This window comes from Aspergillus ambiguus, assembly GCF_047715705.1.
Source record: "Aspergillus ambiguus strain CBS 117.58 unplaced genomic scaffold BDV59scaffold_4, whole genome shotgun sequence".
Lineage (NCBI taxonomy): Eukaryota > Fungi > Ascomycota > Eurotiomycetes > Eurotiales > Aspergillaceae > Aspergillus > Aspergillus ambiguus.
In genome coordinates, this window is record NW_027395517.1 from 710,530 (window position 1) to 734,992 (window position 24,463).

The following is a 24,463-nucleotide window of genomic DNA, read 5'->3' on the forward strand; positions in this document are numbered from 1 at the left end:
AGAGCTGGAAGCGCCTCCGGGAGCCTTTGGGGAGTAAGGGCCGGTGGGTGATTTAATTGGCTACGTCAGACATATTTCGCCGCCTGGCTTCTCAGGCATCCAGAGAGGCACGGGAAGGCAGGGCGGTGAGCCTCGTGATTTTTTTCTGCCATCCGGTCCCAACTTTTTTTTCCTCGGCGCATGTAGAGACGTCTGTCAAAGCATTGCCATTTTTCAGGCAGTACCGGATTTTCAAATACGGAACATGGAACCTCCAGCGAAAAAGCCGCGCAAGCTCCTCGACGATGACAGCTCCAGCGAGTCTGGAGATGAGTCCGGCGGGGTTTCTCTAAACAGCGCGAACGGATTCAAGATCAACGAAGAATATGCCCGTCGCTTCGAGCACAACAAGAAGAGAGAAGAACTGCAGAAACGTATGTTTTCCATCACTCGCTTATTCCTATTACATATACTTATCCAGTTCATCTGCAGTGGAATCCAAGTTTGGGAAAGACGAGGCTGACAATTCCGAGGAGTCGTCCTCCGACGAAGAAGAAGATGAGGACGGAGAACTCGCTACGGAAGCTCTTGACGCTGAAATTATGGCCACTCTGAATGCCATTCGATCTAAGGATCCCCGTGTATATGACCAATCAGTGACTTTCTATACGGAGGGTGACGAAAACACCGAGGGGACACCCGCGACATCTGAAAAGCAACAGAAACCCATGACGCTCCGAGACTACCACCGCCAGAATCTTTTAAGTGGTGCTCATATCGCGGAAGGCGACGAGGCTGACGCCCCAAAGACCTATGTGCAAGAGCAAGAAGACTTGAAGAACGAAATCGTCCGAGAGATGCATGCGGCCGATGACGATAGCTCTTCGGCTGACGAAGATGATGGGTTCCTGAAGCGCAAATCGGTACAAGAACCCGCCCCGGATTCTAAGCCAGAGACGCAGCTGGATATTGAGAATGCCGACAAAGATCCGGAAACTTTCCTCTCAAACTTTTTGTCGTCGCGAGCATGGATTCCGGGCGGTAGGACGGATCTCCAGCCTTTCGAGTCCGACGATGAAGACGACTATGACCGCGCCGAAGCTTTCGAAGAGGCCTATAACTTCCGCTTTGAGGATCCTAGTAAGCTGAACACGGCATTGATCACCCATGCCCGTGACGCGACAAATCAGCAGTCCGTACGTCGCGAAGAAAAGAGTGGCAGGAAAAAGCAGAGAGAGGCGGAGCGGCAGAAGAAGGAGGAGGAAAAGAAACAACGTGAGACCGAAAAGAATCGTCTTCGCAAGCTGAAAATGGAGGAGCTTCAAGAGAAGGTCAACAAGATCAAGGAAGTCGCCGGACTCCGCGCTTCTGAGATTACAGATGAAGACTGGGCCAAGTTCTTGGATGACAGCTGGGATGATGCCAAATGGGAGAAAGAGATGCAAAAGCGTTTTGGCGAGGATTATTATGCTGATGAAGATGGTGAAGTTGAGGGTGAGGGCAAGAAAAAGCGTCCGAAAAAGCCGACCTGGGACGATGATATTGACATCAAGGACCTTGTGCCGGACTACGAGGATGAGGAAGAAGGGCAGCCATTTGATGGGGCCGATGTGGAAATGGAAGACGTGGACGGTGACGAAAGCGCCTCCGAGGGCAAAAACAAGAAGAGCAAAGCTCAGGAGCGTCGAGACCAGAAGCGCGAGGCCCGTAAGGACCGTCTTCGCATTGAGGAAGCAGTGGATCGCAATTTGGATCTCGATGTTACCCTTCTTCCCGGCGCGACGAAGAAGACTACCGGTACCTTCCGGTATCGCGAGACTTCACCGAACAGCTTGGGGCTTACTGCACGAGATATCCTCATGGCAGACGATTCTCAGCTCAACCAATACGCCGGTCTGAAGAAGCTTGCCGCATTCCGAGACCCTGAAAAGAAGCGCCGCGATCAGAAGAAACTGGGCAAGAAGGCCCGGCTGAGGCAGTGGCGTAAAGAGACATTCGGTAACGAGGCGGGCCCAGAGTTTGTTTTTGGTGGTGACAAAGCTGTCAACGCGGAGGGTGCTACAGAGGCTGGTGAGGTTGATATCAGGGAAGGTGATGGTCGGAAGAAGAAGAGAAAGCGGTCTAGGAAGCACTAGACTGACTCAATCTATATAATGACTTGAATTTACTATGTGATATTATTTCATTCTTTCTCTTGTAGTTATCTTGGGGTATTGACTGATCTCGTGACTCGGTATAGGTAGGTCTTCAATGCGCTGTCGATATATATTTGCGAAGAGAAGCGACACGTGAGCTCTTCCTGCTGTCAGTTATCCAAACAACATACCTAGGTATACGTAGTATATAACCATTAACACCATCGAAGCCATGTGACACTCAAAGCTAAACACGCTCAAGTAGTGGACATGCAGATCGAATGTCTTCTGAGCACCCTAGGTATCTACAGCGTACGCAGTACGCTCAACCAAACTTCTCTTCTAGTATCGGCCTGGCCAACGCTCAGACGAATTTCAGATACGCGAGTGGCAATCATAGGGACGAAATGACTTGAGCCGGAAGTGGCAAAATATATTAGAAAGGACTGAATGTTTCTGGAATGAGGTTAAATTTGCCTCAGAGCTGTTTTCGTTGCGCATCACTCACCAGCACGGTGAGGGCTATGGCAACCTGTTGCTGGCGAAGCTCACCTCCGTGTTTGGTGGGTCGCGGTTTCAACGGTGAGAGGAACTCCTGGCGCTTTGTCCTCTGATTGTCGAAAGGAGAAAGTAAGGGAAATAAAGGTGGATCCGATTGGAGCCGGACCTGTGATTGTGGACTTGACATGGTGTCTTTTCCTGCATGGTACGGAGTACAGTGAAGCACGCTGCAATACATGAGTCCGGTCCATACCTAGATTTCGATAGACAGAATGATGATGCAGATACAAACGTGGTAAATTGACCTATCCTAAGGGCTCTAGGCCTGGCAAAGAGGGATCTATATTATGTACCTGAGGTAACTCTATGCGGACGATATATTACAATACCGAACCTTCTCCGAGGTAATGGAACGTACCTTGATGTTCATACTCGGTAACTCGCTTTATATAAACCCCGAAGGGAGAAGATGGCATCAAAATCAGGGATCATGATACATGTCGTGAAGTTCAGATGATATAACTGTCCCGCCATCGGTTCGGGATGCTCTACCACTGTAAGCATCGAATGAAGGACTAGGGAAGGTGTGCACAATAGTATTGTCCTGGCGGAAACCACGGCAAGGGAACCGAGAAACGGCGACGATTGACCGGCTCCGGCAAGGCGGAGAAATTTTCGAACATACCATCTCGGGACAGGATATCATTCTCCTCCTGAACCTATGCGTACTGCGTACATAAAGAACTGGTTTGAAACCCTACTACTCGATCAGGTAATCTTTGATCCATCGACGTACTGGGTCTTGGCAAGGGAAAGACGGCAGTGTCGTGTATCTGGTGAAGGGAAGAATCTAATTTGCCATCGGATACTCGGGACCAGACAGAAGGGTGGATTTCCCCGTATATCTGTGGGTGGAAACAGAGGAAGTAATACTAGGAGGCTCCAATAATGCCTGTGGCGTCAAGTCTGGTTCGGTCAAGTCGGGGAAATGGGAGAAAAAACTTTTTTTTTTTCACCCTCGCCAAACAAACAAATAACCAACATTCTTTTATGGGCCACGATCGGGATAATCGATCGCAATGGATTCCATATAATCAGGAAACCTCTGAAAGCTGCGTGAAGGATTCTGAGGGATTTTTCCTTATTCAACACCGGAGAGAAAAAGATCCTCCTGCGTAGGTACAGTCGTAGCGCATCGTTTCCTCCTCGGGACGGGGTTTCTGGGAGCGATCGGGAGATATCGGCTCTCGTTGCCTGGGCCAGCATTAGTGTCGGATCCAGTTTTTTTCTCTCTGGTTCATGTAATTTTTGCCTTCTCCTGCGCTCCCGAGCGGCAAAAACGCCGCCAAGAGTATTTAATACGCGGGTTTCGTAAGAAAAAAAGACAGAAAAGAAACTGCGCTAAACAGAACAGGACTAGCGTCTCCGCTCGCTTGCTCCCGCCTTACAAGAGGCCTTCGCTCGCTATTTTTTCTTCCCTCCTTTCCCCTTCTCTTTTTTTCCCTTTTCTTCTCCCCCCATCCCTTGAAGTGTCCTGTTCCTTTCGACACTCTCATCCTATCCCATCTCCTCTCCTTCTTTTCCTTCAGTTACTTGTCATTCACAGTCATTATGGCCAAGGGTGACGTTAACCAGGCCGAGAAGTCGGTCTTCGGCATGCCCGTAAGTCGTTCATCCCCTGATTCTGCTTCGCTGGCGAGAACTCCCGACCGCACACTCTCCCCCCGTCATTATCAATGATGGACATCAAATGCCATCAATACAATCGTCTCAATGGGTTGGGAATGCTTTGTTCGAGGAGTTTTCGCCCGGTTTGCAACGGAAGGATCTGAAACGGGTCGCTAACAAAATTTTCACAGGGATTCGTCGTTGACTTCCTGAGTATGTTTTTCTCCCGACGCGCAGTCTCCATCGATTGTCCCTCGACAGTCGATTATAGCTGCCTGAATCCGGCCATTGTGTCTGGAAAATGAGAACATTCTGAACCTGTACTGACCAATCTCCTACAGTGGGTGGTGTCTCCGCTGCTGTCTCCAAGACTGCTGCTGCCCCCATCGAGCGTATCAAGCTCCTCATCCAGAACCAGGATGAGATGCTTCGCGCTGGTCGTCTCGACCGCAAGTACAACGGTATCGCGGACTGCTTCCGTCGTACCGCTGCCTCCGAGGGCGTTGTCTCCCTGTGGAGAGGTAACACTGCCAACGTCATCCGTTACTTCCCTACCCAGGCTCTGAACTTCGCCTTCCGTGACACCTACAAGTCCATGTTCTCCTACAAGAAGGAGCGTGACGGATACGCCAAGTGGATGATGGGTAACCTTGCCTCCGGTGGTGTATGTTCCCTCGCAATCGTCCGTGCCTGCCTGGTCGGTGCTAATCAAATATATAGGCTGCTGGTGCCACTTCCCTCCTCTTCGTCTACTCTCTCGACTACGCCCGTACCCGTCTGGCCAACGATGCCAAGTCCGCCAAGGGTGGTGGTGAGCGTCAGTTCAACGGTCTCGTCGACGTCTACAAGAAGACCCTCGCCTCTGACGGTATTGCCGGTCTCTACCGTGGTTTCGGTCCCTCCGTTGCTGGTATTGTTGTCTACCGTGGTCTCTACTTCGGCATGTACGACTCCATCAAGCCCGTCGTCCTGGTTGGTCCTCTTGAGGGTAACTTCCTTGCTTCTTTCCTTCTCGGCTGGACTGTCACCACTGGTGCTGGTATCGCTTCTTACCCTCTTGACACCGTTCGTCGTCGTATGATGATGACCTCCGGTGAGGCCGTCAAGTACAACTCTTCCTTCGACGCTTTCCGCCAGATCGTCGCCAAGGAGGGTACCAAGTCCCTCTTCAAGGGTGCCGGTGCTAACATCCTCCGTGGTGTCGCCGGTGCTGGTGTCCTGTCCATCTATGACCAGGTCCAGCTCATCCTCTTCGGAAAGAAGTTCAAATAAGCGTGTGCAACACGTTAGGACGGCATTGGCCCCGTGATTGATTAGGTTCTCTCCGCGGTGGTCGTTACCGCTCCTCTGGGGACGGGGATGGCTGGCATCTGGCGTAACTCCCAGGTGTTGAGCAGAGGATGAGGAAGTGAGGAAGTATATTAGAGATATGCGTCAAGAGTGGGAATCGGTATTCTTGAGCATAGAGCAGTGACATTTCCTCTTGTACCAGTTGTATTTTACTGCCTGCAAGCTATTTCTTTTTTTTTCCTTCCCATGTACTTCTTTGAGTCCAAAATCAATACGTTTTGTTTTGGGACTAACTCCGTAGACCGTCGGTCGTTCCATTCCCTGGCTGAGAAAAAATTCTTCACGGAGGTCCGTGTTGCGTTGCACGTGATACATGTGATACACGTAATCACGTGATTATATCCGATGACGTCGATGGCCAGAGCTCCTTGAATGAAGCTTCCTGGACAATCAAGCAGCATCGCCATAATTCTTTCAGCTCCCATATTACTGTTCACGCAACCCCAATAAACAATAAACCCATGACAACCTCCTCCCTCCCGGAGGGAGTCACTCCTCGTACTCCATCCTCAGACTCCTCATCGTCTCCGACGAAGCAACAGAACCAAACCGACGAACTTCTGACTACCTCTGCCACTGCAACCGCACCACCATACTCTCCGATCTACGCAACCGCTCAACCAGGGGCTCAGCCTACTCTTGCTGTGCCTACGCCTGCCCCAACACGACCTCTTTACACCCCTAGCGAAACTAGCACTGCGGCAAGTATGCCCGCAAGTACAGGCACTTCGCCGCCGCCTCCGCAGCCCGGCGCTCGCCCAGAGCCTGCATCGGCAGGCGCACCTCCAGTGACTGATACGACTCCCTCGTCGTCCGCTGCGGTCCCTCCACCCCCCAAAGCGGGCGACGTTCCCCAGCTGCCCCAACAGACGCCCAACACTCCCGCCTCAATCACACAGGCGCCTCCAGCTCCGGCCCAGAACCCAGTCTCGTACGGATACGGGTACAGCTATAATGCTGCTGCTGCGGCGGCGCAACACCAGCCACAGCAAGTTCCCAATGCCACAACGACGCCGTACTCGTCAGTCTATTCTGGGCCTGCTAATGTCCCGTATGGCTCGGGTCCTGCTTCGTCCGGACAGCTCCCACTGCACTATAACCCGGCCCCGACGGGGACGGTGGACACAGGCCTCGAGGGTGAACAAAGCTTTTACGACAGCGCCAAGTCATGGCTTCAGTCGGCGGGGAGTAAATTGGCCGAGGTGGAGGCTGAGGTCTGGAAAAGGATTAACGACGCACATGACAAATGAGGACTTGGGTAGTGTCTCTTTCTTGGTTCCATTCTGAAGAGCATTTCGTCTATCACATAGGTATTGGCTTATATTGGGAATTGCGTCGGATGGGTATGTCTGCTCTTCTTCAGGTTGGTTAAATGCTTTCCTGTTTTTCGGGTCACTGGGGAGCGGAGGCATCGGGGTATATTTCAGGTTGAAAGGGTGTTTTGGTTATCATCGAAGAATATCGGTTAGATTCATTGCCATTGCATTTCCAGACACTGCGTTTACAGACATGTATCTAAGTTGTATAGTACATTGTTCTAAATATGCTGTTTTTGGGAAGCATGTGCGATGCCTATATGGGGACGTCCACCACGATCATCCTTCGATAGGGAGTATTCTGGCTACGAGGAGTATATCACCGATTACTTCGGGTAGGATACGATGACTGGGATTGAGATTAGGCCCTTCATATTCGTCCCGAGCTGGCGCCTTGTTCGTGCTTATGAATTTTCTCCATTCTTGATCATCAGACGTAACGTTCATCTTCTAACCTAACCTACAGTTCTATCAAGCCAATATCACTCGTCTAAATCAAATGTCTTCCACCAGTATTACCCTCGACCATGTATTCACCCATAAGAGTGCCTCCCATAAAACATGCATGCACTGGACGGCCCTCGGCCCAGAAAACGGCGTACCTCTCATCTTCATCCACGGCACCCCGTGGTCTTCATTCTATTGGACCCCGTACGCCAAATCCCTCTCCTCGCATTTCAAAGTCTATCTCTTTGACCACCCCGGCTTTGGCGAATCCCCAGGCCGTCTTCCTTTAGCAGACTAGACCGCGGAATTGGATGTCTCATTCGCGGGTTTGGCAGAGTCATTCGCCAACGTTTATGACTCGTGGGAATTCTCGGCTCAGCAGCCGCCGCATATAATCGCCCATGACATCGGCGGCATTGTTGCGCTTCGCGCAAATCTACTCCACGGCTGTAGATATGCCAGCCTGTGTGCCGTGGATGTGGTTGCGCTTCGGCCCTTTGGGAGCCCCTTCTTCCGTCTTGTTGCGGGCAACCGCTCTGTGTTCAACGACATCCCTGATTCGATTTACCGGGGCATGCTGCGTGCTTATATCGAAGGCGCCGCGTATAAGCCTTTACCCCATGAGGTGGTGGATCGGCTTGCTGCTCCGTGGATTGTGGACGGCTGTCAGGGACAGTCGGGCTTCGTCAGACAGATCGCCCAGGCTGATGAGCGTCATGTCATGGAGGTGGAAGAACGGTATGCCGAAGTGGGTGCTGACATGCCAGTCAAGGTGATTTGGGGGAAAGAGGATGGGTGGATACCAGTGAAGCATGCGGTCAGCCTCGGAGATGCTCTCGGTGCAAGACACGTCGTCGTTGTCGATGATGCTGGGCATTTGATTATGTTTGACTAGCCGGAGAGGCTGGCAACAGAGATTACGCTCTGGCTGATGGATCTGACTGGAGACAAGTAAGGGAGCTCAACCGTATCCATGACGTGTGACATGTCTTACAGGAGGACTCATCCCTGGGCATTGGGATACTTAGCTCGCAGCTCCGCCTACATCCACGAATAGCCATTCTTCTGGAGATGCCGGTTTTGACGGCCAGATGCTTAGACCAACCTGTTGGAGAAAATGTTGTAGCTGCATATGCTTGTCGTACAAGGGAATGCTGACAAGTAAGAAGAGAAATCATTACTCCACGCAAATGCCCCCTGTAAGGGGCTATATGTTTATCCATCAGGTTCATAATTCGCTTTGGCAAGGAAATTTGGAATAGCGTAGAAACTAGGGCAACCCATCTGATAGCTGCGGATTATAAGTAGATGGGACTTGGATGATCGTGGTACTACAGGCTCACCAGACTCGGACATACCTCCTTCCACTGGAGGATCCTAAAGTCGTAGTAAAATTAAGCTCCCCAGGCATTCCCACACTCGGAAGATAGCGCGGCACGCGCCCTGCATCCGATTAGAGGGTACAATTGGTGCCACATAGGACATGCCAAGTAGAGTTCCTGTCTGCTGTGCGTGGTTTAGCTAGTAGTTCAAGATGAAGGGGCGCTTGGCATCGGGAGAGTTGTTGGAAAGTCTGAGGATCTATGCCTATCTCCGTTCCGAAAAGCTAGAGCGGCGTTTGCAACTTGAATAACATTGAAGGTTTACCGTGGTCGACATACACTATATGCAATTCTTCCCATAGTCTCGCATAGGTTTTTGCGAGAGTAGGACAGGCCCGGAGAGTGTTGGTCAACTCGCCCCTCTGATGGTCATTCGCATCGTCAGCGAACATTTCAACTTGGGAGACGATGGCGTTCAGCCGATCATGGAAAGTAGTAGACAAGATAAAAAGAGTGTCCGAAAGAGTATATGAAGGAGAATAAGATGGTGAGTTCCTGTGAGAGGTGTTGCAGGACGGCATCTTAGTAGAACGGATGTCTAAACTGCTAAAGCACACGCTTGTGTCTTCACCGACTAGAGTTTCCCCGGGTTCTCTCTCCTCCCAATCGCCAGTGGCAAATAAAGCCTGGGTTGCATTGGATGTACTCGGAGTCACATCGACTGGCCCAGGCCTTCCAAGGGTTATGTGGCCTGGGCTCGTACAGTGCAAGCAAATTCAGGTTGGAGCACCAGGTTCACTAGTCAGGAACTGGTCGGAACAGATCGGATATCGGTGTACATAAAGTTATACCTTACCTGATACTGCGCCGTAAGCTGTGTGCAAGGTTCTGAGCATGCCATCGTAGTATAAAGTCCAGTAGGTGGCCACATCTCCATACTACCACTATCTTACATCCCCCCGGGGCCAGTTCGCATCATGGGATCCAAAAGGGACAACAAAGCTGTAGAGCCTAGAGGATCTACACTCCACCAGACGCCATATGAAGTTCTCAGTAAATCTTTATTCTTCCCAGACGAAGTGCAATATGAATGGTGGCATGGAGCAGCCCCAATCATGGGCAAATTGCTACATGATACCAACTATGACTTGCACAGACAATATCAATACCTGACGCTCTTAGCCCACCATGTCATTCCCTCAATGGGCCTGTCCCCACGAGACAGCAGAGCGCACTGCTACCCGTCAATGCTGGGGACCGCCACGCTCTTCGAGCTCAGCCAGAACTTCCAGCAGGCCGGTTGTACGATCCGAGTCTTGTTCGAGCCCACAAGCTACCCGAATAGCAACCATTCCCACGCCCTGATGACTCCAGAGACGCTACGCAAACTCCAGTTGGTGGGAGACAGCCGGTTAGACTTGCAGCTGCACTACCAATTTGCCGGCCAGCTGGCTCTGAGCAAGAAGGAGAAGGAGCGTCTCCGATTACTGAGCGACCGTCGGTTCGCTGAACTCCTCGGTACTGTTAGCTATATCGGTCTGGATCTCGGCAAGGAAGGCGATGTGACTATCAAGTCATATCATCCCCTTCTGCCCAATTTCGTAGCCACTGGAAAGGCGGGCTCTGATCTGGCGTTTCGTGCCGTACGGACAATTGACGAGAGCAGCGGCCGGGGCGCCGCGCTGTCCCACATCGAAGGCTACATGCAGGATCGCACCCAGGGACATCCCTCTGACACGGACCCCCGGGTGTTCCTTATGGGGTGTGATCTGGTAGATGCTTCGCAGGCTCGGGTTAAGCTCTACATCTTCGACCCTCTGGTCACATGGGACAATGTCGCTGATATCTGGACACTAGGTGGACGGCTAAACGCCGTACCTGATGTTGTCAGTGGCTTGGAGATCTTGCGGGAGCTGTGGGCTGCCCTCAAACTCCCGGAGGGGTATCATTTCCCCGAGGATGCACATAGCAGCAAGGGCAGAGAGGATTTGCGTGATCCCCTTAAGCCTGTATTTTTTGATGGCCAGTCTATGATGATGAACTTTGAGCTTCGCCCGGGAGATCCCTACCCCAAGCCGCAGGTTTATTTGAACCTGTGCACCATCAGGGACAGCATGGTTGTGGGCGCTGTCACGGCCTTTTTTGAGAAGCTCGGCTGGATGGAAGAGGCTCGGTCATACAAGGAAAAAGTGACTTCTTACTAGTGAGTTATGCCTTGATCAATTTAGGATTGGCTTATTGACTCATGGTCTTTCTAGTCCATCCTGCAACCTGGAGGAGACGTCCGACCGGTTGGGCACGATATCGTTCTCATACTCCTCCAAGAACGGCCCGTACACGACGGTGTACTACCGACACATAAGGATGTCATTGAACTAGGCGCTTATCGAGAACTCTACGGATAGTAGTTCTCTCCAAATCAGGGAAGAATACTTTGATAGTGAGCAGAGTGCGTCGCCCATAGGCAACCATATTATATTGTTCTATGTGTCCACCACGAAAGATCCGCTTCCGTGTCCGAGGGTCACCATATATCCGTCAAGGAAGATGATATGGACAATGATTGAGTTGTCGTCCAACCCAGTATGCTATGATATAGATGGATGAGTACATCCCCCTGTCAACAGGGAATAAGGCCAACTTCGGCGAATGCCGTGTTTTGTGGCCGATTTTGTGATGAATGTTGAATATCCGTAAGAAATAACGCCATTTCCCAACCAAGGGAACCAAACCCAAACCCAATGCATCATTGCCAGTTGTCGAGCCAGTCGAGCAGTTGAATATAAAGCTGGCATATTCTTGTGATGATTTGTCGTAGAACGTGAAATAAAAACATATCGATAATGGACCAGCCGCATAAAAGACCGAACAGCACAGCCCCGGCATTTTGCATATTGCGGCGACTGCTTAATGATCACTGCCGGATGTGAAGTCAATAGCGTTACATAGAACCAAGTCGTAAAAGCGCCTCGACCGCCGCGCGCTCCTCCTTGTCTCCCACCACCCCATCAGGGACGGCGAAACCGAGCTGTTGGATGGGGATCTTGCGCGGCGCCGATTTCGCTAGAGATGACGAGGCGGGCCCGCCGCCTCGTAATTGTGGATGGTGACTTCCACTCACGAAGCCACCTGTTGCATTCAATGACCGCGCACGCAGTGCCGCAGCGCCTATGTGCGCCCAATCCTCTTCGTCGGTGACATCCTCCTCGCCCCAATCCTCATCCTGGACCATCTCATCATCTGGAGCTTCTGACGACGAACAGTACTCGCGGCCGTCGCCATCGAGCGACATCTTGTCCGCTTCGTGCTCCAACATGTTAGTATCATCGTGGTCACCGTAGTCCATCTCGGAGTAAGAGAACACGGCCGAGCCACCAGTGACACTGGAGCCGTATGGCGGCTGGCTGGCTCTCTTTCCTGGGATCTGGATGCCCCGATGAGGATAGGAGTTCGAGAGGCTGGCAGGAGGCGATAAGTTCAGGTGTTGGGGATCGCGCGGGGGCTCGCCACGCCGTCGCGCATCCCAGCGCCCCCATCCAACCTTCTCAAAAACCACGTCCTTTTGATCTCCCGTACCAGTCTCGTCGTTCCCTCGACCCTCGAGAGCGGCGACGACCAGCCTGCGGGCTTTCGCCGGTGGGATCCTCGAGAAACCCGGAACAGAAGTAGTCAGGTAGCCCATGACATGACGGATAGCGAGGGGCCCGTGCTGCAGCATGATCTCCGGAAGGTGGTGCTTGGCCAACATCCCGGGGGTGATGGCCCCAGCGCTGTCCAGATCGCGCGCGGTCAGGGGTGCGCGATGACCGTTCGCATCGTCGGCGAGATCGATGTCGGATTCCACATGGGAAGTGGCGAGAGGAGGGGAGGTTGGGAGGTTCGGATCTCGACGCTGGAAGGCCTGTGGAGGGAGATTCGGAGAGATGGAGTTGGGAGGCGTAGGCAACAAAGCCGCGTCGCGACCAGCAGGGAAACCCGCACGAGGCTTCGGGATGTCGACGGAGGCGGTCTTGCCAGCAAGGGCCATAGCGATGCTGGAAGGAGTATTCTGAGCAGCCATGATGGGCGAAGAGAGATGATAGTGGTAGGAATTAAGAACGTAGATTCGCGGTGGCCAAGTCGGAGGGCTGATATCAGATGAGTCAGACCGGAGGCAACCATGGACTGAGGGATGACTAAAAGGCGGCGAACGGAGAGGCAGGGACAAAGGAACGAAGGGAAAAAGGGAGATGAGAGGAGAGATGGATGGAAGTTGATTTGGGGGGCGTCTGGAGGGTTCTGGGGACTTACAGACGACGCACACAGATGCAGTAGATCGGATGCGATGCGATGCGACGCGCTAGTGAGACACGCGAGAGGGTCGTGACTGGGTGGGGAGAAGGTTCAGGAACGAGATGTCAGGCAGATAGTTTGGGGGCTTTCTGGGAGGAATCCTTTTGACAGGTAATGTATGGAGAGGAAGAGTTACTCATGAAGGATGATGAGAAGGAGGAAGAGAAAGGGAGGGGGGGGGAGACGCAAGGAGCGACGAGAGGTCCGTAGAAATAATAATAGTAAGATGGAGGATGGGAGGAGGACCTGGAATGAGGTACGGTACCGATACAGGAATGTATAGAGTGTATAGAGGTGATGCGACCCTCTTATCGCCCGCCGAACGCAGTCGATGGCTTCGCGTGGGGCGGCTGATTGGCCTCCAGCCCGCCAACTGGACCCCCCGGGAGGTTCCGGATTCCTTTTCCCTTCCGGTCTTGTATTGGTATTACCAGGATTACCACCGGCGGTCTTATCACCACCTGCACCTGCAGCTGCACACAGACCTGCCACTACCATCCAGTCTGCATGCTTTCAAAAGAGGGGTTGTGCGGAGTTACTCCTGCTTCGAAGATTCTGGCCGAGTTCCGTCTCTTCAGACTGCTGCTGACTGACTACCTAGGTACTGACTTCAAGCGTCATCCAGCATCTTCTTCCTACCCCCTTAGGCAGGTCCTCATCGAAAGGCAAAAGACGAAGGCAAAGACTGCAGTACTCATCGATCAACGGGCATATCAACGACCATAGCCTGGGCTCGTGCACCCCTTTCCACGGGTCTTGCCGAGCGATAACCTTTGGTGGATGCGGCACGTGGGGTTTCGTCGTACATCGTGTCCTCCCTCACTGCACTGGTATACTTTCTGGTTGCCGAATGTGGTGGAGGGAAGCACTCTGATTTGTTTCTACAGTTCTTCCACTCCTCTATACCCGCGTCATACTTTGTCTTGTCAGGTATGTAACAATCCCCATGGATGGATCCCATTTCCAAGATCGACCGGCGCTTTTAAGTGGGGTGGATCAGGGTCGGGCCATGTCATCATCGTCAATTCCTCTCAGGTATTTGTCAGGAAAGCCTTCAAACACCGCAAGCATCAGACAATGCGTATGTCTAACTTGCGTTTCTTGATTTGGAAAAGTCTAACCCTAATCCCTCGCCGGTGAGAATCTTCGTAACCGACAGGCGGAGCAAGCGCAAGAAACCCGTCGAGCATCGGACACCAACGGTCAATTCATCTCAAGCGAAGTGTGGGGGCGGGGCATACCCGCCAACATCAGGGTTAGGGCTATACGAAGTAAAACCCGTTGCCTCGTCTTGTCAGTACAGCCTAGGTAGATAGGGGTGCGATATCCCTTTTCCCTGGAACTTGTATGAGACCCGCTTTTGTATCGGCGCATATCGCGCAGGTTGGGGATAGAACCGAGGATAGGAGACATGGTCTCAACGCACCTGACCTAACATAGACCAATATATACAGAATTAATTCCGTCGCATACACCTCCAAGGCATCTTATTTGTCCTCGGGCACATGTTTCTCTCTAAATAACCGACTCTCGTGCATGGAGGGCTCAAATTTGCCCCCATTTTAAACTCGTCCAGCCCTTCGGTTCCCTCCCGGACTAATCAAGATCGGACATTTACTGAATTCAGGGTGTAACTTGGCCTGATGTTCCTACTCAACCCTTCTTACCTGAGAATGGTGTTCAACGTGCCAGAGTACAGAGTAGTACAGAGTACAATAGAAATCTTAGGTACCTAGGTAGCAATAATCACAGGGTTTGGACACTGATAACAAGCTAGCGTGTCACTGAATACAAACAGCTTGGAAGTGTTCATACCCTGTGTGGTTGTTCCAGCGGATGCTCATGTGAAAATGACGAATGTCACACAGAAAATTGAGTAACGCCTATAACTACATAAACCCAGCTTTTAGTTGTCATCCAGCGACATGTAACCAAAGCCAGCTTGCATCAACAGATAGAGAAAGAATCTTCTTCGAAAGACCTAACTTACATACCCTTGCGTTGTTAGTCGAAACTGCAAGGGCAAGTATGTTCAATATTTCCCCCCTCATATTGTGCATATGAAACTGCAACACCCTGCTGTAAGCAGAGTTATGATGACTTGCATTGCATATTGCAGCACAGTAAGTCACTGTCAGGGCTAACTACCTCAATGGAGCTGTCCAGACTGATCAGTGAAGGATATAACACACCACCAACCACTGCAGAATGCGACGTCTTGCATCAGCAAGGGGCGGACGATTTTACATTGGAAAGCCAGTCCCTTGTTCTCTTTTCAAGCCATGTTTCAACTATTAATCACCCCATTTCAACCTCTTGCATCGTTCCGTACCATCAATACTACGTATATATGTTGGTGTGATTGGAATGTTCTCAGTTGGCATGTCCCAACACTGACGGCTACATAATGACCCAATAGGAGCATGGCAGACAGCCCCAGATCAGTGGTTCAAATTCGTGATCTTATTGAATGATAATGTCAAGGATGGCCTAGGAGAAACAAGTTTATTGGGGCCACGTATTGCTGGACTCTTAGCTATGAAGACGTATCACATTTGTCGATTGCAAAAGTACTAGTCTCCCTAGTACTTCAACAATGCCTTGCTCCGGGACTGGACCTCCATCTTCAATGCATCGGGCCGGCACTTGAGACACATTCAGCCTTCTGGAACAAGGTGCCTCTTCCGATGTGAGGTTCTTAGCAGTTCCCCGACGGGCGGCGCCAAATTAATGGACCTACTAGTATACTTTGAATGATGTGGATCCAGGATTGTCGTTCTTCCAGGCCCAAAAGAATGAAACACTCCAGTCAAACACAGATTCCACCTGGTGCATCTGAAAGATCAGATGTAGATGAAGCTGTCTATTGCGAATCTGATTCCGAACACAATACTGCTTTCCTCCTCATCCTTGAACTCCCGATGGAACAACACATTGAGTAGGAAACCCACTACTTACCAGTGGCTACAAGGTCCTGCATAATGATATGGATATGCAGGTGGCAAAAGGCTTCAGGAATGGATAGGATGCCTCAGGCGTTGGGTGGCTGACCTCATCCACCCGACGTCATCCACTTCCGATCTTATCGGCCGCGCATCCGAAGCAAATTTCCCTTCGTCGGATACCAACGCTGGCTCTGCGGGGTTACTTGGTCTCTCAGTATGTCCCGGACTGCTATTCGCCTCACTAAGACGGTCAGAACGATCTTTTACGTCGCTTGAGGCTGCCGATCGGTTCATACCAGTTTATCCACCCGACGGGGCGCTTTCTCGGAATTGTCACGGAGAAGTTATCCCCAAGTTGTCACCTGCCTGTTTACCGAAAGACCACTGTCTGGCGATTGTTCGGAGACATATATACTATCCGCCTTCTGCCGTGGAACCGCTGTTTGACGCCTATCGGCTGATTTGATACCCTTTCTCTCCCTCTTCCTCACCCGTACCCTCTTAGGTGTAACTGCATTCACCACCTATCCACCGGCAAGATGATTATGGCAACGAACTCCACCGCCGACAGCGCGTACTCGCCTGTCCAGGAGGCGGGCCGTATCTTCTCTATCCTCTGTGACCAAGCTGAGCGTCTCTGCCTGCCGGCCGAGGTAGTTACGAACAAAGACGCTGTCTCGTTCAACTCCGCCCACGACCAGATCTACTTTCCGATTCCGTTCAAGGAGACCGAGACCCTCGCTGCATTGAAGGGTGTGGAGGGTGCCCTGGCAGCCGCCATCGCAGACCTTCGTTATGGATCGTCGGAACAGACACGGGCTGTCAAGGTTAACCTAGAACGCGCTACGGCTTTCGGTTGTCAGGCGTACATGGCAAAGGTGGCCGGACTGTCGAAGCTGGACCCTGAGGTGAAGAAGAAGCTGAAAGGTTTGGATATCCCGCATTTTACGATATGGTGGACCTTGTACTAACGTATAAAGATACCGACTTGCTTGCCGCTCAGTCTAACGGCTACCGTCGCATGTCTGCCAATCTATACAAGACCAAGAACCCTGACGAGTTCTTCCACATCCATGGCTCCCTTGAGGCTACCACGACGCTGAACATGATCGGGCTGGAGGGTCAACGTCCTGACCTGACCGACTACGAGGAGATCATCAAGGTTATTGAGAGCCATGTGCAGAAATATAGTGCCCCTGAGCTGGAAGAGATGAACAAAGAGCGCAGACAAGCCGGGGTGACGGCTTTCAAGTACGAAGATTTCGTTCAGACGCCCCATGTATGCAGCAAAACCCCCATCCCTTCTACCCCTCTCAATGAACTGTTCTAATACCCTCTAGGGGAAGCTCAATGTGCAAGAACCCTGGTTTAAGGTGAACCGCCTCGGCGGCGAACTGGCCCCGACACCTTTCCCCACCAGCGGTAGCGGCAGCAAGAAGATCCTGGAAGGCGTCAAGGTGCTCGAGCTTTGCCGTATCATCGCTGGCCCTACCGTCGCACGTATTCTCACCGAATACGGCGCCGATGTCCTCAAGATCACCAGCCCCCACCTCTCGGATGTGCCGTTTTTCCAGGTGGATGGCAACATGGGTAAGCACGCTGCCGACCTAGACCTGAAGACCGAGGAGGGCCGTCGCCAGTTCGAAGAGCTTCTGGCCGATGCGGACGTTCTCGTTGACGGCTATCGTCCCGGCGCTCTGGAGAAGCTGGGTTACGGTCCCAAGGCCCTTGCGGCGCTGGGCGAGAAGCGCGGCAAGGGCTACGTGTATGTGAACGAGAACTGCTTCGGATACGAGGGTGAATGGGCCGGCCGCCCTGGATGGCAGCAGATTGCCGACTGCGTAAGTTATTCCAGACAAACGCGTGAGGAGCGGACGGATTCTGACAACCACAAACAGGTCACTGGCATTGCCTGGGCGCAGGGAGAATTCATGGGTCTGTCGACGCCCGTTGTGCCTCCCTTCCCCATCTCCGACTACGGCACGGGTTGCATGGGCGCGATCACTGCTCTGACCGGTCTCTTCAACCGGGCCAAGTACGGTGGTTCCTACCACGGCATGGCATCCCTGATGCACTACGACCTGCTCCTCTTTGCGGTGGGCAAATACTCCGAGGCCGTCCAGCAGCAGATGCGCTCCTCCCAGCCGCCTGAGTTCTTCAAACTCCGCCACTGCGACAGTGTGGACCGTATCTCCTCGACCGTCCTGAAGATCATGCAGGCCCGCTTCCCACATCTTTATCTCCCCCCTACCCGTGCCGGGTCGGACGCTCTCACCGAGACTTGGTTCTCGAAGGCGTACAACGCCGACATTGAAGTCGTTCGTCCGATTTGCGAGATCGACGGTGTAGAGAACAAGTTCTCGCGCGCCAGTCGGCCCAACGGCAATGACCAGCCGAGCTGGAAGGCCTTTGAGGAGAAGGAGGAAGACTACCCGAAGGCTTAATCAGGATATAGATGTTGATATGAACAATTTCTCTGTACATAGCATTTTCAACGGACAATGAACCATTTCACATACGAATCATGAACCTGATGGATGATGCGCTGTAGCCAATACGAGACTCATGACCAATCAACATACTCGATCTAGATCTAATCCTGGCCATGTACGTCGTAAAACCCCACCAACCATTACAGCCACGAGACCTGCATGTTCCCAGAATGCTGTCAGAGAAAGCCAAACAAACCACAAGTGGCCACCACTACTACATTGATCCAGACGCCCCGTCGGAACGCGATCGGATAGCGCCTTCTCGCCCGTCGGCCCGACGCCCTCCACAACGGCTGACATCACATCAGCCAAGGCGAGGCGTCTGCAGAACGACTCCCGCATATACTTCACAACCACATTATAATCCCTACACTATCCGAGCTCTCCTAGACCGTCAGACACCTCCCAGATAACCAAGGACAAGAAGAAAAGAGCACAAAGACGAAATGTCCTACAAGATCGCCACCGACTCGGCCCTCACCCCGCCCAATGGCGCCGCCATGGTGGCCTTTATGGAAAACTTCTACTCCCTCAGCGACACGGAGTCCCTGCACGACCAGTACGTCGCCAGTTTCACCGACGATGCAACCCTGATCATGGGGCCGAAGTCTGCCACTGGCTCTCAGGGTACGTTTCCCCCTCCTTCCCTCTCCCGACTCCCGTTCCGATGGCAGCGATACCTGGGACTTGCGCATGCATGCGTAGTCCCGACATCTATAACGCCATGGACTATTGCATGCCACCCTGCCACATCGCCTGGACCTGGCTAATCGAGGCAAGATATTCGCACCCTCCGCCACGGCCTCTGGACGCACGTCGCCGCGCGCAGCCATTTCCCCGCCCGCATCTACTTCGGCGGGAAGAACGAGCTCATGCTCTACGGCACGGTGAAATACCGTCTCAAGGCAGATCCGAGCAACGAGGTTGAGGTCCCGTGGGCGGGCAGAGTGGTCTTTGCTGATGACGAGAAGAACCTTAAGATGAAGTTCTATCAGGTTTATTTGGTATGTCTGTTGGATCAGTTGGGTTATGATTGATTGACTGACAATGATAGGATACTGCGGCTCAATCGGGGAAGAAATAGATGGCTTGTATATAAAACCGGCACAATATAACTAACTGTACATATCATAATGTTGTACATTGCGTAGCACGTCTACGGAGGCTTATACAGCACGCAATGCGCCGACGAATTCACCGCAGCTGGGGATGAACTACGGCACAAACCAGGATATCAACAATCATGGTCCAGGATCGACAACACAAGAGGGGTTAGTAGCCCCAACTAAGGCGCAAATTTCCCGTAAGATGCAATGTTGAAAAATATGCAAAATATCAAAAGAAAAACTTTCATTCCTCTCTTCGCTGGGCTTCGGTTCCGTAGGCTGTCCGTCCGTCACATATCTCACATACACATCCCCCACACCCATTGCATGTCGATCCGAATCGATGGTAGATTGAATTGTTCCTGGCCGTGTATATCCCTTCCCCGATTTCCTCTCCCAGAATGGTTTTTGACGTTCCATAAAACGTGGCGATCGGGGAAAAAAAGAAAAAAGGTGCAAGATCAACGGAGGTTTAGAACATCAGGACTTTTTCATTATTTTCTTTAACAAAAAAAAATGTGAGCAAAACTAAATTTACTCATCGTCCTCCTCCTCTTCGTCCACGGTGGTCTTGGCGATACGGTCAAGATCCCGCTGGCCGCTCTGGGTGATGCGACGGCCACCCTTGTCCTCGTCGTGCTCAAGGACACCGATCTTCTCGAGGGACTGCATGACCTTACGGTCGACGGAGCCGGAGGCGTCAACGTGGTGGGCGGGACGGGAGCCGCGGTTCTTGGTCGAGCCGTGGACCTTGCGGAGACGGCCAACACCGACGGTCTTGCGCATGTAGATGTGACGGGCGACGGCAGCGGCGCGAACGTAGTACCTGCAATTTTGATTCACCTGTCAGATGGGAACGGTCTCGTTATGATTCGGAGGATCAGGTAGAATGGTCGTACCAGTCGGCGTCCTGGGGAGGGAGCTCGTTGGAGGCGGAGGTCTTGACAGTGTCAACCCAACCTATTCACGATCGTCAGTATGCAAAAACACTCCGGCCGAAATTTGCAGGTACGGGGGTCGTCACGAACCGGGAATGGGGAGCTTGCCCTGGCGCTTCAGGAACGCGGAGTAGGCAGCAATGAACTTCTGCGCCTGTAGTTGGAGAGACTCGTTAGCCCATAAGTCCGGGACCATTACTGGGTGGCATTGAAGAAAGGTCGTCTGGCATGGCATGGCATGGCACGGCACATCGCTGACATGTCTGGCCCCGGGAATCGTTCAAAGCGAATATTCGGCCCTCATATCACATAACCATCACACAGTCCGTTGATTTATCCGCCATGCGGCCCGTCTCAGTCGCAGATCTTGTGCATCACTCGCGGTCCCATAATCCAACACTGATCCCACAAAAGATTGCCGTCGTCGTTTGTATCGTCCTTCTCGATAATGGCGCCTCAGATTCGATCTCATTTGTGCCGCGACGCGAGAGCCAGATGCCCGATGTTCCCATATCGAATGCCTGCCAGGAACCCCAGGTGGGAAAAGGAAGAGGGACAAGTGCACAACTTACGTCCACATCGCGAACGGTGACACCACCCATTTTTGCGACTTGTGACCTCGGATCGAAGGTGTACGGAGGAGGAGCTGAAAAGGGGGGAAACGAGGTGGTGAGGATGGGTCGTCGTTGTCGTCGTTGGAGAGTCGGTCGAAATTTCGGACGCACACTCAACTCGCGCTCTGTGTCTCGGTTGCTGTGTGGCCGCCGACTTCGCTTAGCCTGTTCGGGACTAGCCGTACCCTAATGCGTCGGCGTTGCGGCCTCAGGCACTATTTCCACTTTTGGTTAGCACCATTGCGATTTTGGACATGCTTATGTAACGTATAGATCTTTGGTCTTAGATCGACTACGTCGAAGAAGCCTCAGGTCGCCTTAATACTATTAGGTCGTTCGGGAGATGGATCACACATTATGGGTAGTCATAATTATCGTTATTGCGGGTATTAATGTACAGTCTATCATAAAGCCTAATCATAAACACAGCCCAGCCCGAAACTACCAAAGAGTATCCCGAAAGTTGCCCAACGCCAGAACCTAAGCTGATGATAAGTAGTAATAAAAGAACACCTCTAGGGTGTAATTGACCTCTTAAGCCCAACACAGTAGCGCACAAACAAAGTGTCAATGAAGTGTGCATGGCGAATGCCAGGTGGCCGACGTCTCTCAAACTCGTCGATGGCATCCTGCACACCATACCCACACCGCTCGATGAGGTAGCAAACAATCAAGAAACCAGTCCGGTTGAACCCGTAATGGCAGTGGACTCCAACAACCGGTCGTGGGATGGATTTATCTTCGGATTTCTCCAACTTCTCGGTGATTTCGTTCTGCAATCGATCCACCAGCGTGATAAAATCCCGCGTCTCGTCAGGTGTGGGAGGTATCTTCGACACAGTAGGATGCTTGTGGTAATGTATACCGCCCTTTTCCAATGAGGCAGGATCGTATACAGGGTTCTCATAGCTGATATCGATGACCGCGTATATTTTGCCGCGTTGCGCTTCCGAAAATAGCACCGGGTTGTGTTCCTCATCAACCTCTCGTAGCATTTTGAGGGCAACGAAAGTATCTGCGATCCGCTCCGAAACTGGTGTGACGTTCTTCCACTTGGCCAAGTTCTTCACATCCCATTTACCCGAAGTGTTGAGATATTTCAACTGCCACCCCATGTCGAGTCTATGGTCAGTGTATTGGCGTAAGAAATCCTGGATAATACCAGCCAGTATCCGATAGGTCGCACGATCATATAAAAGTGCATGGGAAGCCGGGGCCGGAAGAACAACCGGCTTGATGGTCCATTCGGGCTCGACGCCAAGATATTCCTTCAACTTCATGATCTCAGTTGGCTTGTTGACGGTGTCAGATTCACCAGCCACAAGCAACACCGGTGTCTGTACGCCCGACCAAATCTGTTCTCCAGGGAGTCCACCGACCAACTTTCCATCTGCGCCACGTTGTGGCAATGTGCCCGAGACCATACGTCTCCAAACTGGAGTTTGGCTTTGTTTGTTATAGCGTAGCTGAAGGTTCCTCGTATCCGAATCCGCAGTTGGGCCGACAAGTCTATTAACACTGGCGCTGTTCAACCCCCCGCGACGATCCCACCGCCGCCAGAAGTCAAAAATGAATCCTGGAATTCTGAGAATTCGATGAATGGAGGCAACCTGGTCTACACCGAGGGGAGATGCACGAGGACAGATGGCAATAAGACCCAGGATATGCTTTTTCAAGTCGGCTCCAATCGGTGAGCTGGAAGAGGCAAGCAGGGCCGAGAGTGAACATCCTAAGCTGTGACCGATCAGAATCACCCCCTGCCCAGCTTCTTTGTCGCGATGTTGCTCAATGGCGGTTGCAAGAAGCTCTGCTAGAGCACCAACAGTGTAGGCGTCCCAGGAGGTTGGTTGGAACGAGGAAAGTCCACACCCAGGGAGGTCGATTCCAAAGCACGGCCCAACGTTGGAAAGACTGGTCAAGAGATGTGAAAATTGGGATAGGGAACCGCCCAACCCGTGAATGAAGACTAACAATGGGATTGGAGTTGGCTTCGTGGGTAGTTTTGTTGACTGAGGATGCTCGCGATAGAAGGTCCGGATGGACGGGTAAGTTGCTATCGAGGTCGTATAGGATAGATAGGACGAATGTTTCTTCAGGAGACCGGGGTCGATACTGAAGGCGTCATCTGATTGCTGCCGGAATTCCGTCCCATGGCGCAGAGATCCAGTGCTATCGTAGTCATCCTCATCGTCCTCGTCCTCGGAGGAAGTGATGGTGCCCGCAGAGGACTTGGAATAGTTGCGTCGCCCAAATCGACGGTTCCCCCTGGAGGGCTTCCTGGGGCCCTTGCCCCCCAAGAAAGAGGAAAGAACGTGGCATCCAACCATGGTGACAAGGCAGGTAGTGAGAAAGACAACACCACCCCAATTCACTGACGCATCCTCTCCGAAGGCAAGAGAAGAACGTATTGAAGGGAAGAAGCTATAGCTATAGCTGTATTTGGAGAAGAAAGAGAGAAATGAATCCCTGGCCCTTAAGGGTAGAGTAGGAATGTTGGCAGGAGCCAAAGGGCCACCGGGGGCCTCCATCGCGACCCGAGAGCTTGCGGGTTTATAGGGCTGGCAGACTGTACGGGGACTGCCTTTCCAGGACCCAAGACCCAATCAATGGGGTCCCGTGGCGGCGCAACCCTGCCAGGTGCAGTGTCCAGACCAATAGTCCAGAGGCGAAACTCCCTTTCTCGTATCTTGCGAATACTTGAGGGAGTCGGTCTGAGGAGAAAATCGGACCAATGAGTGACCCGCCTGCAACACGTTGCCCAGAGGGAACACTCCCATGCGTGTGACTGATCCACCACGCGCAGGCCTTCAGCCAAGACACCGAGTGGCGCTTGGGATCTTCAGTCAGGAGGATTTCAGGAGGCTCCTTGGAAAGCTAGCTAGAGTCAGCGATTATGGGGAACTGGAGGACTCCACGAGTTTGATGGCGAAGCGGAAAGAAAATCTGAACGATAGCAGATCCAAGGAACCGCACCAACGTGGGATATCGACCACCACGATTGGCAGAGGGAGCGGGAGACAGTGGATGATGCCCGCGATGATGACTCCACGAGCAGGCAAGGGATCTAGAAGGAACGATCCCCTTTTTCTCTTTTATGGTTTGGGTTGTTCTTGACGATCTGCCGGGGGAAACGGCGAGTTTTAATTTACTTGAAAAGGAAGTCTCTGACTCAGCGACGCTCGTTGTTTAACTACATAGTATCTCGCTCACCTTCAACTTCCTCCCTGATTTTCCCCGGTGTATCAACCGAACAGATATCAAATTCCCAGGGGAAATACGAGGATGACTGCTTGCTTACTCTACATTACATCACCCTAG

The 24,463-nt window shown here is 52.2% G+C and overlaps 10 protein-coding genes across 10 annotated transcripts; 6 read left to right on the plus strand and 4 right to left on the minus strand.

Moving 5' to 3' along the window:
- Positions 1 to 244: 244 nt before the first annotated feature.
- On the plus strand, positions 245 to 2,114 carry BDV59DRAFT_199024 (KRI1 family protein; the record flags this gene model as incomplete). The annotated part of the gene is made up of 2 exons (XM_073693278.1): positions 245 to 413; positions 472 to 2,114. 2 exons carry the CDS (start codon positions 245 to 247, stop codon positions 2,112 to 2,114), a joined length of 1,812 nt encoding a protein of 603 aa, XP_073551428.1.
- A 1,900-nt stretch (positions 2,115 to 4,014) lies between these two features.
- BDV59DRAFT_171178 (putative mitochondrial ADP,ATP carrier protein (Ant)) lies at positions 4,015 to 5,936 on the plus strand. The gene is made up of 4 exons (XM_073688534.1): positions 4,015 to 4,277; positions 4,475 to 4,496; positions 4,625 to 4,947; positions 5,004 to 5,936. Exons 1-4 carry the CDS (start codon positions 4,227 to 4,229, stop codon positions 5,553 to 5,555), a joined length of 948 nt encoding a protein of 315 aa, XP_073551429.1. The 5' UTR covers positions 4,015 to 4,226; the 3' UTR covers positions 5,556 to 5,936.
- Positions 5,937 to 5,939: 3 nt separating this feature from the next.
- BDV59DRAFT_171181 (uncharacterized protein) lies at positions 5,940 to 7,143 on the plus strand. The gene has a single exon (XM_073688535.1). The coding sequence runs from the start codon at positions 6,095 to 6,097 to the stop codon at positions 6,881 to 6,883; it is 789 nt and encodes a 262-aa protein (XP_073551430.1). The 5' UTR covers positions 5,940 to 6,094; the 3' UTR covers positions 6,884 to 7,143.
- Positions 7,144 to 9,695: 2,552 nt separating this feature from the next.
- BDV59DRAFT_210219 (aromatic prenyltransferase) lies at positions 9,696 to 11,097 on the plus strand (the record flags this gene model as incomplete). The annotated part of the gene is made up of 2 exons (XM_073695550.1): positions 9,696 to 10,921; positions 10,977 to 11,097. 2 exons carry the CDS (start codon positions 9,696 to 9,698, stop codon positions 11,095 to 11,097), a joined length of 1,347 nt encoding a protein of 448 aa, XP_073551431.1.
- On the minus strand, positions 11,095 to 13,250 carry BDV59DRAFT_171184 (uncharacterized protein). The gene is made up of 2 exons (XM_073688536.1): positions 13,009 to 13,250; positions 11,095 to 12,845 (listed from the first exon to the last, which is right to left on the minus strand). The coding sequence occupies exon 2, from the start codon at positions 12,776 to 12,778 to the stop codon at positions 11,660 to 11,662; it is 1,119 nt and encodes a 372-aa protein (XP_073551432.1). The 5' UTR covers positions 12,779 to 12,845; positions 13,009 to 13,250; the 3' UTR covers positions 11,095 to 11,659.
- A 2,777-nt stretch (positions 13,251 to 16,027) lies between these two features.
- On the minus strand, positions 16,028 to 16,412 carry BDV59DRAFT_111436 (uncharacterized protein). Its single transcript, XM_073686611.1, has one exon. The coding sequence runs from the start codon at positions 16,287 to 16,289 to the stop codon at positions 16,062 to 16,064; it is 228 nt and encodes a 75-aa protein (XP_073551433.1). The 5' UTR covers positions 16,290 to 16,412; the 3' UTR covers positions 16,028 to 16,061.
- BDV59DRAFT_111437 (CAIB/BAIF family enzyme) lies at positions 16,413 to 18,512 on the plus strand. The gene is made up of 4 exons (XM_073686612.1): positions 16,413 to 16,922; positions 16,976 to 17,274; positions 17,336 to 17,836; positions 17,894 to 18,512. The coding sequence occupies exons 1-4, from the start codon at positions 16,535 to 16,537 to the stop codon at positions 18,437 to 18,439; spliced, it is 1,734 nt and encodes a 577-aa protein (XP_073551434.1). The 5' UTR covers positions 16,413 to 16,534; the 3' UTR covers positions 18,440 to 18,512.
- Positions 18,513 to 18,933: 421 nt separating this feature from the next.
- Positions 18,934 to 19,571, plus strand: BDV59DRAFT_199030 (uncharacterized protein; the record flags this gene model as incomplete). The annotated part of the gene is made up of 3 exons (XM_073693279.1): positions 18,934 to 19,114; positions 19,268 to 19,491; positions 19,542 to 19,571. The coding sequence occupies 3 exons, from the start codon at positions 18,934 to 18,936 to the stop codon at positions 19,569 to 19,571; spliced, it is 435 nt and encodes a 144-aa protein (XP_073551435.1).
- A 556-nt stretch (positions 19,572 to 20,127) lies between these two features.
- Positions 20,128 to 21,133, minus strand: BDV59DRAFT_191187 (40S ribosomal eS19 domain-containing protein; the record flags this gene model as incomplete). Its single annotated transcript, XM_073691862.1, has 4 exons — positions 20,128 to 20,419; positions 20,493 to 20,553; positions 20,622 to 20,685; positions 21,104 to 21,133. 4 exons carry the CDS (start codon positions 21,131 to 21,133, stop codon positions 20,128 to 20,130), a joined length of 447 nt encoding a protein of 148 aa, XP_073551436.1.
- A 398-nt stretch (positions 21,134 to 21,531) lies between these two features.
- On the minus strand, positions 21,532 to 24,237 carry BDV59DRAFT_171196 (RNA 5'-triphosphatase domain-containing protein). The gene has a single exon (XM_073688537.1). The coding sequence runs from the start codon at positions 23,671 to 23,673 to the stop codon at positions 21,661 to 21,663; it is 2,013 nt and encodes a 670-aa protein (XP_073551437.1). The 5' UTR covers positions 23,674 to 24,237; the 3' UTR covers positions 21,532 to 21,660.
- Positions 24,238 to 24,463: the final 226 nt, after the last annotated feature.